The 21,458-nt window shown below is 32.4% G+C and overlaps 1 protein-coding gene across 1 annotated transcript; it reads left to right on the top strand.

The window, feature by feature from the left end:
* The first annotated feature begins 16,085 nt into the window (after window positions 1-16,085).
* LOC143056746 (uncharacterized) lies at window positions 16,086-20,259 on the top strand. Its single transcript, XM_076229895.1, has 6 exons — window positions 16,086-16,100; window positions 16,631-16,669; window positions 17,066-17,128; window positions 17,837-17,938; window positions 18,774-18,904; window positions 19,874-20,259. The coding sequence occupies exons 4-6, from the start codon at window positions 17,893-17,895 to the stop codon at window positions 20,159-20,161; spliced, it is 465 nt and encodes a 154-aa protein (XP_076086010.1). The 5' UTR covers window positions 16,086-16,100; window positions 16,631-16,669; window positions 17,066-17,128; window positions 17,837-17,892; the 3' UTR covers window positions 20,162-20,259.
* Window positions 20,260-21,458: the final 1,199 nt, after the last annotated feature.

Raw genomic sequence — 21,458 nt, 5'->3', positions numbered from 1 at the left:
ATTACAGTGGCCCTATTGCTTGTTATAGTATTTGAGGAAAAGAAAACAGCACAAGGGTCATATAAACACTGCTTAAATGCCATGTTCTCCATACAACCATTCCATACATTAAATAAAGGTGACCTTTTACTTATTATATCTTAGGAATAGACCAGACCACAAAAACTTAACATTGTTCATTGAACTACAAAAACGAGGTAAAGGTCGGATGAAACCTGCAAGTCTGAAATGTGCACATTATAATAATTCCATATACCAAATATAGTGGCTCTATTGCTTATAGTATTCAAGGATTAGCACAAGGTCAGATGAGACCTACCACTACGATTGTTAACGTCATTATCATTCCATATACCAAATATAGTTGACATTTATATATAGTATCTGGGAAATAGACCAGAAAACCAACACTTAACATTGTCCATTGAACCAAGAAAATAAGTTGCAGGTCAGATGAAACCTGCAAGTCTGACAAGAACACATAACTATCATTCCATACACCAAGTACAGTGGCCCCATTATTTATTGTATCTGAGGAATAGATCAAACCAAAAACAAAATAATATTGTCAAATAAACCATGGAAGTCAGGACAAGGTGAGATGAATCCTGATAGTACAGCATGTAAATATAATTGAACTTTTACATAAAGTATCTGAGAACTAAACCAGACCACATAATTTAATAGTGTCCATTAAACCACGAAACTGAGGTAAAGATCAGATGAAACCTGCAAGTCTAACATGTACACCTTACAATCATTCCATACACCAAACACTGTGGCCATATTTCTTGTTATAGTATTTGAGGAATAGAACATAAAAGGTTTATTTTAGGACCCTATTGACCTCAATGTGGTACCATTTAATTAATAATCAAAATAAATACAGGTTTAAATTCAGCATTTTAAAGAACCGTATACATTTTCAATTTATGTTGATATCAAAGTTTAATTTCAGATCCCTGTTAGGACACACTTGAAAACTTTAACTGGACCCAAAATCAGTTTTTACAGAATAAACAACAAATCTCATCAAACAATTTACCAAAGAACAGAAAAAAATTCAAATTTTATTTGTCATTAACATAATGTCTTTTTAAAAATCTATAAAACTTATCTGTTATTATCTTCAAAATGTTTAACATTATCTTCAAAATGTTTAACAATGAACAGTTAATTTATAACTTTATTTATAAAGTCCTATATAATTGAACTCATCATAGATACCAGGACTAAATATATACACCAGACGGGGGTTTCGTCTACAAAAGACTCATCAGTAGCTTATAATCATCAACACTTAGGAAACACACATTTTTGTAATAATTCTATCAATTCAATCATGTAATGAATATATATAATTAAGCATTTCTGTTCAAAGAGAAATAACTCCATCATTGACAATGACATAATATTAACACTTTTGAAAATTAAAAAGGGCAATAACTCAATCACAAAAAATATTAACACTTTTGAATATTAGAATGGGCAATTACTCAATAAGGAGAAAAATTAAAATCATGAAAATTGAAGTTGACATCGAAACAAGCCAAAAAAACATACCTAATCATTATAAAAATTTGTAAGGCTTCCGTGGAACCCAGTGTCTCGCCTACTTTTGCTGTAAATCGCAGGCTGAACAAAAATGAGGCAAAAAATCAATAAAAATATTCCTCTTGATACTATCTTATGATTGTAAGAAGCTTCTATCCAAGTTTGGTAAAAATCTAGGATAGTTAATGAATCTAATAAATGTTTTGAAAACTTTAACTGAAGACTGTATGTAATGTTTCCCCGCAGAAAAACTAAGTCCATTTAAAAGTAAAATAGGGAAAAAAATGAATTTATTTTTTTACAAAATTTACTTCTGGATACTATCTTTTGATCATAAACAAGCTTCTGTCCAAGTTTGGTACAAACCAAGGATAGTTTAAGAAAGTTATTAAAATTCTAAAACTTTAACCACAGAGTTAATGTAATGTTCCCCAGCAGAAAAAACTAAGTCCAGTTATAAGTAAAATACGGAAAAAATGGAATTTTATTTTTACAAAATTTACTTCTGGTTACTATCTTATAATCATAAACAAGCTTCTGTCCAAGTTTAGAAGAAATCCAGTATAGTTTAAGAAAGTTATTAAAATTTCAAAAACTTTAACCACAGAGTGAATATTTGTGGACACCGCCGACGACGACGGAATGTAGGATTGCTTAGTTTTGCTTTTTCGACTAAAGTCGAAGGCTCAACAAAAAGAAGATGTGGTATGACTGTCAATTAGACAACTCTCCACAAAAGACCAAAATAACACAGAAATTAACAAACTACAGGTCACTGTACAGCCTTCAACAATGAGCAAAGCCCATACCGCATAGTTAGCTATGAAGGGTCCCAAAATGGCAATGTAAAACAATTCAAAGGAGAAAACTAATGGCCTAATTTATGTACAAAAATTGAACAATTTGTAGTCATTAATCTGCCATTGTAAATTAACATATTGCTGTCTGAATGTGTGTGGATGGGTGTTGGCCTTTTTTTAATTGCTGAGATTCTTCTTTCAAATTTTATTGAAAACATTAAAAAAAAAACAATTGATATATAGTACATATAAAAATACAATAAATATCACAATATCTTAAGTTTATTCCTTTTTCTTTTTATATGGAGCAAAGGGATCCGACCACACCTTCATATCTGAAAAAAATAAACAAATAAATCTCATAGACATTTTATGCAAATACCTGTCCAGTAGCCCAATAATAAGAACTTGCATTCTGATATTTGATTCATATACATTTAAGTTGCTTTTCCCAAAATTTAAATAATAAATATCTCGCATTTATTCAAAAATTGCAATAAAAAACGCATGTGACATTTTCTGAATTTTTAGTATCTGTAACTGTCCTATAATATTTATAATAAGTTGTTTTGGTCAAAATTACAGTATGGACATTTTGACATTTTAAATGTTTGCCTCTCAGATTTTCTTTTCCTTTAACCATTGTTCTCTTAACTAATTTCCAACAGCATTCTGGTATATTTGTTGTTTATAAGTGTTTCTAGTTGGAATGGTTTTACACTAGGATATTTTTTTGGCCCTTTATAGCTTGCTGTTTAGGTTTGAGCCAAGGCTCACTGTTGAAGACTGTACTTTGACCTGTAATGGTTTACTTTTATAAATTGTGACTTGGATGGAGAGTTGTCTCATTGGCACTCATACCATATTTTTCTATTCTATATAGAGAATTGGTACCATCTTGTTTCATGTAAATGTAACATTACATCCATAATACAATCTATCAAAAACCCACTTCAGACATGTCAGATATCATCACTCTCAAGCAATAAAGCATCCAAACTACAATGCTAAATGGACCTGGATAGAATTAATGATTGAACCCTGCTTTAACTGTTTAAAAGAAAATTGGCAATAGTTGCATTTTACCCAGGCTACAATAAAATTGAGAATGGAAATGGAGAATGTGTCAAAGAGACAACAACCCAACCATAGAGCAGACAACAGCCGAAAGAAATATCTTCTTATTCATGTTAATTTCAAACATGTTATAAATACAAAATATGTATTTTATCTAACTGGTAAAGAGAGATAACTCTAACATGTTATTTGATTCTCATTTCAACAATTAAGATAGTACATGTATCTTATTTCAACAAGATAGAACCTTATTTGTATGGTATTAACATATATTTCAACAACATGATCAAGTTAGATTGTATCTTATTTCAAAATATATGAACAACCCAGACCAAAAAAAATAAAATAGCCTTGCCAGACGTCATAATTATTTGGACTAGTTAGATTGTATCTTATTTCAACAATATGAACAAGTTACTTAGTTAGATTGTATCTTATTTCAACAATATGAACAAGTTACTTAGTTAGATTGTATCTTATTTCAACAACATGAACAATTAATCTTGATTGTATCTTATTTATCGTATGTTTTTCTATGTTGTGATGTTATGCTATTCATGCTATTGTTTCAGAAAAAAGAAGAAGGTTTGGTACCATTAAAACGGTTAATCCTGCTGTAAATGTTAGCACCTGTCCTCAGTCAGGAATCTGATGTACAGTAGTTGTCATTTGTTTATGTAATTTATATGTGTTTCTCGTTATTGATAAAGATTAGACCGTTGGTTTTTTCCGTTTGAATGGTTTTACACTAGTAATTTTGGGGCCCTTTATAGCTTGTTATTTGGTGTGAGCCAAGGCTCCTTGTTGAAGGCCATACATTGACCTGTAATGGTTTAATTTTATAAATTGTTATTTGGATGGAAACTTGTCTCATTGGCACTCACACCACATCCTCCTACATTGTATATCTATGTACAAATGTAAGTAAGATTGATCTCCAGTCTGCTGACTCCAGCTCAGCTTCAGACCAACTGAGGACCCATAGTGCCCATAATAATAGTGGAGAATCTTAAGTTATCTTCTAGATGTCCAAACAATTATGAAGTCTCAAAAGCCCAGGGTTCTCACTAAGGCGAGTCCATGAGTCCTGGACTCATCAAAATCTTTCTGGACTCGCCATTTTCAATACTGGTGAGTCCATAGATGCATTACATGTAAGATTGAAATATTTTGTATAAACTGAACACAGTTCAACACAAATAATATCATCATTTTATAGCAACAGTTTAAAAGTAATCTGAATTTTATGTCATTTCATTGCTTTTTTAGGCCATGGAAACTACCACATTACATTATATTGCAATCAAAAATCTTCTTCTTGCTGTTGGACTCACCATGGCCATGAGAGAGATTGATGCACGATTTATTTAATTCCTATGCCCTCAGTCGGCTCCAGAAGCTACAAAGCAGCGCATCTATTTCGGGTGGGCAAATATCCACTTTTTGATATGGGACAAGCTCTGACGTCCCACTGCCCCAGCTTGTCTGGCAAAACAGCCGTCGGATGTCAGAGTAATCTCGGACTACTCTAGGGTAAGGCCCTGACTTAGCATAAAAAAAGGGAAAATCTGATGAGTTTGACATCATTCAAGGGTTTCTTTAGCACAGGCACTTGTTTCTATCCATTGGAAGAACCACTGTCAACTTACTCGTAAATATACGTTGATAGTGGTTCTTCCAATGGATAGAAACATGTGCCTATGTTCTTTAGTGTGGGTATGAACCATGGTAAGAGGGGTTAACTCGATAGGTTCAAATAAACTTGGATTGTTGAAACCGAAGTTAGTAAAGAGTTTCAAGTGAACTCGGCCTATAACAAACACAATTACTGTCATAATATTAAAGTAGAAATTGACATTCTGCACAATTTTGCTTTAAATCCAGTCTAAACAAAAATACCCCTCTATAGAGGGATAATGTTATCCCTCTATACAGGTATAATCACCAAGTAGAGGGTGTGTTTCCAACCTGTATAAGACGGTCTTACATAAACTATAAGTCGCCGTCAGCTGAAATTCGTAGCGGTTATCGGTAAAAATAATCTAAACTATCAATCGCGTTCATTCGAGATATAGTTTTTCACATTCCGTTTATAAATCGCAAAAAGAAAAACCACTACTGACCTACCTTTTAAGTGATCGCACTGTAATAATCCTGACCTTCACATTTTCCAGAATGTTTTTCATTGTAATTCCGCCATCTTCGTTTCTATGGGGATCATTTGTTTACATATGACATTCGTCACTTACGCAGTTTCCTAAAATGTTCTTTTCATTGATGTGATAAGGTTTCCCGCGCTTTATGCAAATTTTATGAAATTGAACTCCACGGAAACACTTCCGGTAAAAACAATGGCGGATTCCACCATTCAAAATCGTCTTGGAAAATGTGAAGGTCAGGATTATTACAGTGCGATCACTTAAAAGGTAGGTCAGTAGTGGTTTTTCTTTTGGCGATTTATGAATGGAATGTGAAAAACTATATCATGAGTGAACGTGGTTGATAGTTTAGATTATTTTTACTGATAACCGCTACGAATTTCAGCTGACGGCGACTATAACTATATTTATCTACGTTCATCATTGGGTAAATTGCAACTGCATACATGAAACATCCAATTGACCCGACAAAGGCACCCCAAAATGCTATCAGACGCCATCCCGTCATCGAAACTGTCATAGGTTGTCGAAACATTTCTTTTGGTGTTATTTTTCAACCTCGTGTAATATTTGTCTTTGACAACCGGATGTTGACATTTCCTAAGAAAAAACATTGTTCGAAAGGTCTCGGATTTCTTCATTATTACTTGTTTTTTTTATACTTTTTGCTCAGATTTCATCGATTATACCTGTTTATCCTAGCCACAACTTTTCATCTCAACCAATGTCAGCTTCAGTTAAAAAACGTCGTCGTTCTTTTTTTGTAAAATACAACTTAAATGACGAACTATTTTTTATACTAGTTTTTAAATGAAACAAAATAACGGCCGACTATGTTTGTTTTCCGTACAGTAAAATGGGTTGCATTTTTGTATAATTTAATTTTGGATGTAACGCGTCTTCTAATTGGCTGACGTTTTTTTTGTTATGAGCCCATAGACATGATTTAGTCATGTGACCGTGACGTCATCAACATTTTTTCATGGTTTTCTACGGTTTAAAATGGAATTAGGATTAAGTTATAGATCATTATAAGAAATGACTGTAATATTTTTTCTGTCTATTCGTAATAACATTAAAATTGTGATGCACACTGTTAAATATATAAGACTACATTTTTGCTCTCCCTTAAGGGCATACGATACAGTTACAGGGGAGGTAATGACGTTGCTAACGTAAAATGTTATTTTCGCGACGCCGGTCAAACTGTGACATATCGGGAAAAGATGCATTTTTCGACTGATTTTTATCACTTCAAACTGATTTAATTTGAAAACGAGTGCATGGACCCATATTTTTAAAAACGACATTTCGTTTCATTTTGCAGGGAGATCATGTGGACCAAATTTTATAATACTGTAAATAGTGCAATTTTTTAATGCTGATAAATATACAGCAAAAAAATACGTTTTATCTCAATTCATGACCTTATGATAACTATGCGTTATTTCTAAATAGAAATTGCATAAGTTTTTAGGATACTTATAAAATGCAGAAATTACAAATTATTTAACAAAAAATAATTTGTGTTTATCTTTTAAAACAAAAAAGTAAAGGCTTTATTTCGAAAGGGAAAATAATGCCAAAAATCCGAATTTTGAGCAAAAATACAAAATTTCGACCTCATTTAACTCAAAAAGTAGCGCATGAAGGTATATTTTTTATTACATATTTGTTTTAAAACTATTTACGTCGTTGATTAACTCAAGACTTATAACATGGTGCAAGATTAACAACACTCTGACAGATGCACAATTTTGATTCCGTTTTGGATACGGCACTTCTGATGCCATCTTCTGTCTTCATTCCCTGATATCTAAGTCATTAAGAAAAGGTAAACGCTTATATTGCTGTTTCATTGATTATATTAAAGCATTTGATAGTGTTTTTCATGTAAAATTGTGGTTGAGATAAGTCAGATGTGGCGTTACTGGTAAACTTCTTACTGTAATTAAATCTATGTATTCTAAATTGAAAACTTGTATAAAGTGTAATGGAAAAAAATCAGATTTTTTTAATTGTAATACTAGTTGGCTTGATGCAAGGGGAATCTTTATCTCCTTTATTATACTCGTTGTATGTCAATGATATGGAAGTAGATCTAATCAGTAATGGCTGTCAGTCATATGAATTGAAATCCTTAAATTTATTTTTACTTATGTACGCAGACGACACTGTTTTATTCAGTGAGAACATAGATGATCTGCAAAATATGATAAATACTGTAAATTCTTCGGCAGAAGAATATGGTTTATACATTAATATGTCTAAAACTAAAGTTGTAGTGTTTAGAAATAGAGGTAATGTAAAAAGTCAAGAAAAATGGTTTTTGAATAACAACCAAATAGATATATGTGACAGTTTTGTATATTTGGGTATTCTTTTTAATTATAATGGCAGTTTATTACATACACAAAAAATGTTAGCCAATCAAGGAAGAAAAGCTGTTTGTAGTAAAATTGTAGATGAACATTATAACTGTGAAACATTACTGTCCTTATTTGATACCTATGTATCTAGTATACTTAATTATAGCTGTGAAGTGTGAGGTAATCATAAAGCTGATGATATAGAGAAAGTACATTTTTTTTTTAAAACGAATTCTTAAGGTTAGAAAAACTGCTGTTAATAACTTGGTTTACTGTGAATTGGGACGTTATCCAATGTATTATGAAAGACAAAGAACTGATTCAATTTTGGTTCAAATTATTAAATACTGATAACTGTATACTTAAAGCATGTTATGAAGATATGTTGGAGAGTTCATTTAAAAAAAACCAATGACAAATCGAATTGGGCTTGTTCAGTCAAAGATATTTTATGTAATCACTTAAGCAACACGACGGGTGCCACATGTGGAGCAGGATCTGCTTACCCTTCCGGAGCACCTGAGATCACCCCTAGTTTTTGGTGGGGTTCGTGTTGTTTATTCTTTAGTTTTCTATGTTGTGTCGTGTGTACTATTGTTTTTCTGTTTGTCTTTTTTATTTTTAGCCATGGCGTTGTCAGTTTGTTTTAGATTTATGAGTTTGACTGTCCCTTTGGTATCTTTCGTCCCTCTTTTATGTAGTTATGGTTTTCCTGATGTATGGCTAAAACAAAGTGTAAATAATGTTGATATACATGAGCTAAAACAAAGAATGAAAGATACCTTTATTGCTGATGCTAATTCTTTTTTTAATAATGCATCAAAATGTATACTTTATAGATAGGCTATTGGTACTTTACGGAACGGAACGGAACGGAACGGAATTTCATTTAAGGTATCCAAAGGGGGCATTTATCAAAATTTCGAAAAATCTTTAAAACAAAACAAACTTTAAAATTTCTGTGTTTTACGGTTTTCCATATACAAATAACACAAATGTATACTTAAAGGTGAAATGTGTAATAATGTTTAACATCGGGAACTATTCTGTAGATGAATATGTCGGATTGTCCTGATAAATTATCATGAAATTAACGCATTTGCAAGTCATGCATTATGATATCTAGACTGACCTCACGTCGTCCTTTCCGACGATGATTAGAAACATTGGTTCTGATTTTAACTTTTTAAATTTATTATTCCGTTCCGTTCCGTTCCGCAAAGTACCAATTGCTCTGAGGAATTGGTATTTAACGGAATCGAACGGAAACAGACATTTATAATGTAATAAAAGCAGTATGATAAAAAAAAATGTGTCTGACACCCCTTTTTGCAGAAGAAATAAGTGTTTTAGATAGCATTCCCGACCAGATAAATAATTAAGAATTTAACACAAAGGCCGGATAGACAAAAAGTCTAACTTCTTCCATTGGTAATTATATTTTTTAAAAGAGGCCTTCCACCTCTCGTTCCGACGAGGATTAGAAACAGTGATCAAGTTGAATCTGATTTAAACTTTTTAATTTATTATTCCGTTCCGTTCCGTTCCGCAAAGTACCAATTGCTCTGAGGAATTGGTATTTAACGGAATCGAACGGAAACAGACATTTATAATGTAATAAAAGCAGTATGATAAAAAAAATGTGTCTGACACCCCTTTTTGCAGAAGAAATAAGTGTTTTAGATAGCATTCCCGACCAGATAAATAATTAAGAATTTAACACAAAGGCCGGATAGACAAAAAATCTTACTTCTTCCATTGGTAATTATATTTTTAAAAGAGGCCTTCCACCTCTCGTTCCGACGAGGATTGGAAACAGTGATCAAGTTGAATCTGATTTAAACTTTTTAATTTCTTTTTCCGTTCCGTTCCGTTCCGCAAAGTACCAATTGCTCTGAGGAATTGGTATTTAACGGAATTGAACGGAAACAGACATCTATAATGTAATAAAAGCAGTATGATAAAAAAATTGTCTGACACCTCTTTTTGCATGAGTGGTATGTGTTTTAGATAGCATTTTCGACTTGATCAATAATAAAAAATTTAACACAAAGGCAGGTTACACAAAAAGTTTTTCTCCTTCCATGGGTAATTATATTTTTTAAAAGAGGCCTTCCACCTCTCGTTCCGACGATGATTAGAAACAGTAATCAAGTTGAATCTGATTTAAACTTTTTAATTTATTATTCCGTTCCGTTCAGCAAAGTACCAATTGCTCTGAGGAATTGGTATTTAACGGAATCGAACGGAAACAGACATCTATAATGTAATAAAAACCTGTTCTTTATATTCCTTATAAAATTTCTATTTGTAGACTGCCTACGGATTTATATTGCTCTTATGGGACCCGAGATTAAGGGGGCCAATGGGGGGGGGGGGGCTGAAAAAATATATTTGTTTTTTATTTCAAGTCCGATTTTGATGAGTTTTTTTAGGTAACTAATAGGTAACGTACATTTAACAGGGTATTATCCGAGCGCTGGAACGGATACAAATGCACTTATAGAGTTATATCACCTCTAAGAGCCCAAATCTTCCATCAGAGATGGATGCTATACATCTTTAATATAAAAAAGCAGACGAATGGATAATTCACAAAGAAAACTATTTAGAGTATATGAATGAAATATTACGATATCAATTCCCAATGCACATTATTTCGTTACTTGTTTAATTTTGTACATCTTAATGCATGACTTAGAAAAGGGTACTCTTCTGACATTTTGATAAATTCGGTTAAACGTTTTACCCAAGGCAAATTGAATACCAGTACATGTTCCTTTTGTAAAAGTACTTCTCAAGGGACTACAATGTAATTTTTAAAATTGTTAAGTATTTTCATGGGGAAGTAGAGATTCAAATAGAAGTAGGCATATTCTACCTTGCTTTTTATATCTTTTTTGTAATGATGTGGCTTTATATGTTAGCTATTTGTGTACAGTAGGGAGTTGTGTTTACAAGGAGTAATACACAAGATATATCATTTTTGTAGAATTTCGTATGACATGGTCGGTAATCTGCTGAATGTTATTCAAACAGAGAAAAGTATTCTTGGATTCTTAGAAAATTCGAAGAAAGTTATTAATATTCAAATGTCAAAATTTCTAGATATGATAATTAAAAAAACAATATGATTATAACATTTTAAAACAGTATGTATATCGCTGTGTGTTCATCATTTGAAACAATCCTAAAACGAACATAAAAATTTTAGCACACGTCTGATATTTTGAAATTTTATATTTGTATTCTTAAAGGAGTATCAATATCAAGACCGGCTCGTAGGCCTATGCCTGCACCAAAACTTGCGCCCAAACCAAAGCCGTCGGGAGGTAAGTTATGAAATGTGCTTTACTTAATATATGAAAATAACTTTTTAAATTTTCTTTATGCATACATTAGTCTGAAACGGTCATTTTGATCTTAACAGAATCGGAAACATTTGAGTCATATTCAGCTTCTTGATTATTTTCAGACTTATATGTTGCGGAAAATTAATTATTTGGGTTTCCTTAACAGATCGTGGAAATTCGTGAGGGGCATTGTTTTGTACAAACTTAAGCCCGTTTGTTTTCTCGTTTGAATTGTTTAACATTTGTCATTTCCGGCCCCTTTTATAAATACTATATGGTATGGACTTTGCTCAATGGTGAAGACCGTTCGGTAACCTAAGTTACAAAGTTGCCAATTTTGTGCTATTTAGTCTCTTGTGAAGAGTTGTCCCATTGGTAGTCATACCACATCTTCTTTTATATAATGGTAGTAGATTATCACTTATCAAGGTTAATAGTTATCAAAGGTACCAGGATTATATTTTAATACGCTAGACGTTCGTCTACATAAGACTCGTCAGTGACGCTCAGATCAAAATTGTTTTCAATCCAAACAAGTACAAAGTTGAAGAGCATTGAGGACCCAAAATTCCAAAATGTTGTGCCAAATACGGCTAAGGTTATCTATTCCTGGGATAAGAAAATCTTTAGTTTTTCGAAAAATTCAAAGTTTTGTAACAGAAAATTTATAAAAATGACAATATAATTGATATTCATGTCAACACCGAAGTGCTGACTACTGGGCTGGTGATACCCTCGGGGATGGAACGTCCACCAGCAGTGGCATCGACCAAGTGGTGTAAATAGTTATCAAAGGTACCAGGATTATAATTTAATACGCCAGACGCGCGTTTCGTCTACATAAGATTCATCAGTGACGCTCAGATCAAAATAGTTTTAAATCCAAACAAGTACAAAGTTGAAGAGCATTGAGGACCCAAAATTCAAAAATGTAGTGCCAAATACGGCCAAGGTTATCTATTCCTGGGATAAGAAAAGCTTTAAGTTTTCGAAAAATTAAAAGTTTTATAAAAGGAAATTTATAAAAATGACCATATAATTGATATTCATGTCAACACGGAAGTGCTGACTACTGGGCTGCAGAAACCCTCGGGAACGAAATCGTTTCTAAAAGGTATCGTGTATTTTACAGTCTCTTGCACTACAGGAAGCAATAATTGTTGAATTGGTCTTGAACACCTATAATGCAATTGTATTCTTCATCTGCCATATGTAATATCTTCTCCTGCACGAAATATGTTCCTAGTTCTTTATCTGATTCAAGCCAATAAAAACTTGCTCACTTCACGACCAATCAGAACTATATTTTTTTATCAACTCTGTATTTACATTGTTTCACAGATCAAATTTGTTCGTTCATTGTGTATTGGTTTGTGTCATTTCGTATTTTGATTGAGTTAAGTCATTCCAACTGATATTTTATAGTGTGTCTTTCTATGTTGTGATGTTGTACTACTGTTTCAGAAAAGGGAGAAGGTCTGGTACCATTAAAACGTTTATTCCCGCTGCAATTGTGTACACCTGTCCTAAGTCAGGAATCTGATGCTCAGTGGTTGTCGTTTGTTTATGTGGTTCATAAGTGTTTCTTGTTTCTCGTTTTTTATACATTAGACCGTTGGTTTTCCCGTTTGAATGGTTTTTCCGTGTTCAAGACCGTACCTTGACCCATAATAGTATACTTTTATAAATTGTGACTTGGATGGAGAGTTGTCTCATTGGCACTCATACTGCATCTTCCTATATCTATATATGTCAATCTAGATCTGGTGTACAAAAAAAAATATTGACACCTAGTGCTTGTGGCTTGACATTTTGGTCACAAGTTTATCGTTTTCTGTTTAGTATTAAATTTATAGTAAGATCCATTTTGTTACATCTCATGATCAATTTTATTTGGCAATCGCCAATGGCAGTCAGCAGGGTTTAAGAACATCAGTTGTTCGACCTGTTAGTCAAATGCGTTTTGTTTATATATACTTTTTCACTTTTTTGGTCTTTTGGAAAATGTTGTTTGTGCTGTTTTTAGACCCTTATACAACGAAATTTGTTTTACATGCACACGTATAAAAATTGCGGTTTTTATCCAACGCAATCATAGGTTTGAACGTAGTTTTCAATTTAGACTCGTATATATATGGCCAGCGAAAGGTAACACATGGCCAGCGAAAGCTCTATTTTTTAAGAGCCCAGATGGTCGTGTGGTCTAGCGGGACGGCTGCAGTGCAGGCGATTTGGTGTCACGATATCACAGTAGCATGGGTTCGAATCCCGGCGAGGGAAGAACCAAAAATTTGCGAAAGCAAATTTACAGATCTAACATTGATGGGTTGATTTTTAGACGAGTTGTATATATATATATATATATATATATATATATATATATATATATATATATAATGATATAATATGAAAATGGCGTGATTATCGAATGAAACTTATAGATTCGCACCGTGATTCAAAGCAACTATACCATTATACACAACATTAGCCATACCTTGAACCATTAGTATTTCGCATGTATCTCCTGGGATGCAACCAAATTGATTCAATTCATATTTTGCAGGGTGGTGGAGGTCAAGAACACCAGCTGTAAGCAGTGAGTTCATTTGGCAGTTTAAATAATAATATGTCCAATATTTTGCGCGGTTGTCGCAATGATCATTTAGAAAACTTTATTTTACATACATATCCATTTCATGTGAACATAAATATATTGTCCATATGTTTAAGCAACTGTATTACCAAATGTTGATATGTTAAATGTAATTGTGATTCTACAGGAGATACACAGAAAGTGTGACATTCTGCAGGAGATACACAGATGTTCTGACTTTATGCACCGGCATTATTGCTATTATCCCTCAACTAAGTTAAAGAAGGGTCGTATTGTATTATTATTAAGTTTTGTTAAGCAAATTTAAACATATTTATGCATAGTGGATTTGGAAACCAGTTATAGCAACTTATATTAATCCCTTTTTGTTTGATGAAACAGTTAATCGCTATATGTTTTTAACTCTTATCCTGTTGCTATATAAAGCATGTGTCTATATTTGTCGGGAACTAAATTTTAATTTAAGTGATAGTGTAATACTCACAATGATTGACTGATTACCAATCTGCACAGCATTTCATTGATTGATTGAAAACTTAAATTTCATTTTCAGGGAACCCAGTACCAAAGCCAAAACAGAAGCCTTTACCTAAACCAAAGCCATCAAAAGGTAATCATGACACAGTATAGAGCATTTAAGCACATTCTGCGGTACTTTTTATAACATTTACATTTATATTCATAATGATTTTCTTTTGTCTAAACCTGGACTTTTAAAACAAGCATTGAATTAACAGATCTGTCTTTTTTTAATGTAAAGTTTTTATCATCTGCTTGAATGCTACATTCTGAAGTTACACATGCCACTGATTTTCCAAAACATTTATGCCACTTTTTGTTGTGCAATTGAGGTTGATACTTTAAAACAGATAGCATTGTATTGCGTTTGTCTGAGGTGACCCAATGGGTCAAGTGAGCTATTCTCAAAACTTGGCATAAGTCGTTTGTTCAATTTCACAAACATTTACTATGGAATAACCGTTTCACAGATGATATCGGATATGTTCCTTACATCGTAACTACAATCTCCTTTCATTTCATGAATGGTACCTACCGAATTATACTATTTACTGGATCTGTTATAACATGAGCAGCACGACGTGTGCCACATGTGTAGCAGGATCTGCTTATCTTGAGATCACCCACAGCTCTGCGTACTGTCTATTTAAGTGCCAGTCTTTGTAAGAATCAGGCAATTTAGGTAAAAATTCAAACATGATAAGAAAAAACCCACCGAGCTAATCATGCTATTTAATACTAACCATCATCCTGAGTTAAAAAGTATTAGTCTTTCGTTTGTGTGTGCCTGGTAATATCAAATAACTTGGTTAGAAAATTGGTTAGAATGATAGCAAATTACAGAATTATCTCCCCTTATTCGTTAATTTCTAGTGCATTTCAACCAAATTGTATCTTCTATTACCAGAGCAGAAAACAGAAATGAATGTCATTTTTGTGCATAACTACATATTATGAACTAAAATCAATGTCAAATTGAGTGGGGTTTTTTGGTCTTGTTTTCACCACTGCCTGATTCTTAGGCAGACTGGCACTTAAACAGAAGCTCATTATATTAGTTATCGCTATTTTATGACCATTTTTTGCAAACTGTGTGTACTTTTGTCTATGAAGTTGAAAAAAAACCTACAAATTGCTCAGTGTGGTCAACGTGGCTGAAATCATCGGTTGAATACTAATATTTGTTGCCCCTGAACTACAATTGTTATTTATTTTTGCATTATTGACCAAAAAAGCACAATTACAATGCAAACAGGACCAGATCTACTATTAAGTTAATATGGAACAGTTATTTTCGGTCTATTTGTTATAGGAGTTATTGCTTTTACATGCTATTCTGTATTTATCAATTTTTTGCAGTTTCTTTATGTGTTTTACTGAACTAATTACGTTACAGCGATGAGACAATTCGCGTAACATTTATTTTTTATTAAACACGTTATAGATAAAACGAAATGGAGTCCTTAATTTGATAAACATTCAAATATACTTTAAAAGTTAATATTATAAAACATTTTTCCTTTATCATTGACTTTCGTACACTTATACTGTCATACAAAATTGTAGATAAATCAAATCACCTAGGAAAAAAATACAGCTATACTTATATTATTTTTATTCTACAGGATGATTGTGGTCAAGGAAACCAGTTAACAGTAAGTACTTATTAAAATTCAAATAATTGAATGTTCAAATTGATTTGAGCGGGTTCACCACCATCATAGTTAAATGAGCCATAAGAATGAGTTGTTTGCAATTGAGACTCTCTTAACTAGGGCACACCAAAGTCATAGTGTTGGTTTAACCAACTAGCACCAATTATGAATTAGTCAGTTTGATGTCTTAAGCAACTTTATTACCAAATAATGAGTAATATGCAAGTATGGTATATAGCAGATTTTTGAAACATACGATTTAGTCTCTTCTACTGTTACATGCATAAGCCTTTCTTAAAATATGGTTTCCAACTGTATGGTTTATAAAAAGAGTGAGAAGTTGTTTCCTTGCAAGGGTTATTAGAATAGAAGTTAATGCATTTTAGGAAACTGAACATTATGGTTAAAATATTGTAAGGATGATTTTTTTGGGAAGATTTTTTATCAATTTGAAACGCTATAAATCAGATTCATACTAAATAAAATAGAATTGGATATCTATTTAAAAACATCTTTCATCTTATTTTTAGGGATTCCAGTGACCAAGCCAAAACCAAAACCACCAGTTGGTAAGCATTTTGACATGACACTTACTTCTTGTACAATTTCAAAGTTGTTTTAATTTAACAATAATTTTCCCGTTTCATACTCATCATTAAAATTCTAAATTTGAATCGGGATTAATACCTTCTGCAGTGTACGTACATTATATCAATATGGGGCTTTTTGACCTATGCCAATGGATTTCCAAATCATTAACGACATATTTTCTTGGAATGTGACTAAGATGGATACTATATTGCAAATTCATACATTCCTGGATTTCACATTTCCTGATGTAGGTACATGTAAATCATGAAAAGCGCTAAGGACGCATGTTGATCAGACCACATCTGTCTATCTTTGTAATAACTATATCATGTGATTGAGCATTGTTTATCTTATGTCTTTATATTTTCACTTAGTTTCCTCCATTAAAAACCCGAACTACATACCATATAAAGAGAAAACATTTAAGCATCCTGAAAGTAAGTATGCTATATATGAAAATAATTTTTTAACCCATAAAAGATCTCATTGCATTGAAACATTGTTTGTAGCATCACACAATGATTAAACTTTTATTAAGATTCCGCCAAATTTGTACGCTTTATTATTTCGTTTTTTATAAGATTTTAAAGTTGTAATACCAATTTCTCGAAACTGTTTCATTAGTTTCATTGTATGTACAGCAATTTAGTTATATCTCTGTTTATGCTATCTTTTCATTTGGTAGTCCTATTTAAGAAATAGTTCATGTTGGAAAGCGTGGATGTTAGGTGTCACTTTTATACAAGGATTGATGTAAGCATTAATATAAATTTGTCCAGTCAGTTCAAGTGATTTTCCAGAATTTTATCAAAACACCCGTAGGAATGAGGTATTTTCATGAAGTACTTTTATTCCGTAATTTGGTGGAAACGTTTGATATGAATTACGTAACCGGGATTTTGAAAGATGTTTATGCTGGGTTCCATTTTAATTTCCATTGTTATTTTGATTCAATAGGGAAAACAGAACTTTTGTACAATGCGGACAAATTAGACACAATCGAAAGCAGCAAATTCTGGTTGTTGAAAAAATTAACAGACTGTATTTTACCTCTGACTGTTTCAAATGTTATATTGGAGAATTACAAAAACAATCTTTCATGTGTTGATTAGTAATCTCATTATATATGCTTTGCTTATTTACAGACACAAAAGATGTTATTAAAGCATTTGAAACTCACGGTGGAGAACCAAATTTAAAAATGTACAATGCAAAGACAGAGGGAATGAAAAAAGACCCGACTATAGGTACACATTTATGTATTCTTCTGCTTATGGAAACTTCACCGCTGTTCGTTTTCGGCCTTTTGCAGGAAAAGGCAAAATAAATATTTCCCTATAAAACAGTGACTTAAAGTGGACCTGTGTCAGTGTTCTAACTTCATGCAGCTATAAAGCAAATCAACGGACAGTCTGGATTGAGGTATCTTTTATTTCAAACACAGTGCTATTGTCGATAATCAGAATAGAATTTAATTCTAAATGATAAATTGCAAAAGTAATCATGAAAAACTATTGCCTCGACACAAACCCGATAAAAACGCCAAAAAACAACATTTTCTTGGATAAAGTTACATTTTGTTGGTAGTCTGTTTTGATTCTTTAGTGAGGTCTTCGTTGATTTTTCTTTATAAAATCAGTATGTCTAAAATTTACATGTAGAACGAACAAAGTGTTATGTACCAAAAACGATCCAAGAGTTATTAAAAAAATCACTTCTCGTTCACAACTGCCTTCTTAAACATGTTAACTGCGGAAAATAGTCAGTTGCACTTTATCTGTTCGTATGTGGTATTTCAGATAAAAGTTGGCTTTTAAAAGTTTTATGTATACTTCATAAATTAAGACTCCACTTAGCATTACAAAAGTAATCAAAATTAAGGTTACGTTCACTTTTCTGTTCAGAAAATAATTGTGTCTGGACTATTTATAATTTAATAAGAATTTGAATGTCTAATAATTTTCATAAAATTTCATGAACCAAAATAGGTAAAATGCCAATTACTCTGTAATTTTCAAAACGTTAAACAAGACATATTTGATATCTAGATGGCCGGCACTAATTAAAGATTATTATTTCCAGGCTATGGATTTAGCTTAGATAGAAAAGATGCTCGTAAAACATTCAAGGCCGTTTTGCCTGGTGTTGATTTCGATAGAGTAAAAGCTGGTACAGCGTCTATCAAACAAGAAGATGCAAGGAAATTGTTCAATGTAAGTTTTGTCGCCTTTTTAGGAAGATATTAACATTAGTGTGTTGTAAGATGAGATATTTCTAGATCGGACTGAATGACATTACCTAATATGTGTTTTATATATCCCTCTCCTTTAAATTTTGATCAGTTGATCTTCTTCTTTGGATTACAAGTGCTTGGCCCCAATATAAGTCGCATTGACGTTTTCTCAATAATTTTCATTTTCTTAAAGGAGCATCAGTTGTCGAAACATTGTTCACCGACTTGACTCAAACTCACATTTTTGATTTATAACCGTGTTAAACATTTATCCAAATTGTAAAAAGTCTAATATAAACATGACCTCGATCAAATGTAGCTTAGTTTTGTGTGTATTTTAGTCTTGACACCATCTAATTAACTATCGAGTTGACCTTCGAACACCTCTATACCTCCGATGGTCATATAAGCGTACTCGTCTTAATTTTTTTTTCTCTGCCTGATTATTACATATTATAGATAAAAAAAATATAGGTTAATCATAATTTTTACCGGTATAAGAATGATTTTTTTTTTTTTTTTTTGTGGATCGAACCAGTCAATTAAATGATTTACCATTGTTTCACTTTCAATGTTGACATTCTTTGTCTTTAATTAACAGAACAAGCACAATGCATGCGTTATCCATATCTACCTAAGAAGTTTATTGAAGTTCACATGAACACGGATTCAATGAGGTCAAATTATTCACTTGCAGCTGAATAATTCGTTATCAATGTTTATTAGTGTAATTTGACAAAATTTAACCATTCTGGCTGCTAAAAGCGAATTATAATTTCTCATTTTCATTAATAATTGAACAAAAATAAAATCATACTGTAGATTTTTTTATATATCGCGTAGCTAGTGTCCCTTTAAGGTTTTCAAGCATATACTATGGTTGTTTATTTTAGTTTGAAGAAAAAAAGAAATTTAAGATAGAATCAATTGAGTATGCATTGCCTTTCAGCATGACGTCGACAAAATTTATCAACCACGGGCAAGAAACAAACTTGGTGCTAATGTTTTCGATAAATTACCGGCTAATGTAAAGACAGCTGTAGTTAATGCCCAATACAGAGGTGACCTTGGACCAAAGACCATTGGTTACATGAAGAATGGAGAATGGAATAAAGTTAGCACTGAATACCTTAATCATAACGGTTACAAGAATGCCTCTAAGAATAAGATGAATGGAATAGTTCAAAGAATGAATTGGAACGCCAAGCAATTTGACTCAATGTCTAAAAATGGTTAATGAACTAATGTTAATTGACGACAAATTCAATCGAGATATGTGACAATAAAAAGTCCAGAAAAATAAATGGTTTTGTTCTGTATTTCACTCATGTTCTTTTTCTTCAAATGTAGTAGAATCTGAGGGACATATAAAAATGTTTTAACCTAAGGTGAAATGTATCCGATTTGGGATCAGAAGTGTAAAATACTGCATGATAGATCGAGAGTACCATATTTGAATAATGTCTTCTTTTTTTTAATGTTGATACAATATATAAAATGCTGAAACATTGACATCTTTTACCTGTTTATAATTTCGGAGTATAATGCAACTGTTGAAATTCAAAGGTCACATTTTAATTTGTAAACAATATACATGTTTCAAATCTTATGGTTTCTTATCCGGAAAATTAATATTGGAAACAATATTGATGTGTACGATTCATTTAAGTCCGTTATGAAATTGTAAAGAGGGGCGAAGGATACCAGAGGGACGATCAAAGTCATAGATCGAAAATAAACTGACGACGCCATGGTTAAAAAAAAGACAAACAGACAAATAATAGACAACACACAACCAGAGACATATAATACTATTATATGTATTATATGTCTCTGACACAACATAGAAAACTGAAGACTAAGCAACACGAACCCCCCCCCCCCAAAAAAGCACATGCTGCTCCACATGTGGCACCCGCGATGCTTCACCAAGTGTTTATAAAGCCTAATAACACATGTAATCCAAGTAAAACTTTCAAAGTCAATAAACCATGACAGAGAGGTAAGGACCAAATATTCTCCATGGAAATGATATGGGCTAATGCTTATACAACTGCATACCAAATATCATTGACCTACCATTAATATATCCCTTTAACTGACTTAGGCCGTGTTCACAACAAACGCCGTGTACTGTAAACATGTTTACATTTGGTTTAATGTAATGTACACTAGTTTCACATTAAATTTGTCCACATCTTTGCACCTTGTTTAGCTACCTGTACATAAGATTTGTTCACACTTGTAAACTATATGTCATTTAAATGTTCATTACGTAGGACCGAATTCAAATTTTCGAACAACTTTTCTAGCAGTTAGAGAACGACCATTTGACTTTAAAAAAAAAAAAAAGAGGGGGATGGATTAATCCACAATATGATTTTAAAAAATCGGGTCATGCAGATGATCAGAATGAACAAATATTCTGAATCCAAAGTTTCCCCATACATTATAGTATTAAATATTGACTTGGCACCATCGAAAAAAAACTTAATATAAACTTTCGCGAGAGAAAAAATTCTGACTCAGACCCC

Source organism: Mytilus galloprovincialis, chromosome 13 (assembly GCF_965363235.1).
Source record: "Mytilus galloprovincialis chromosome 13, xbMytGall1.hap1.1, whole genome shotgun sequence".
Taxonomy (NCBI): Eukaryota; Metazoa; Mollusca; class Bivalvia; order Mytilida; family Mytilidae; genus Mytilus; species Mytilus galloprovincialis.
Note: the sequence above shows the minus strand (reverse complement) of the source record. Positions and strands in the feature narration are given on the sequence as shown.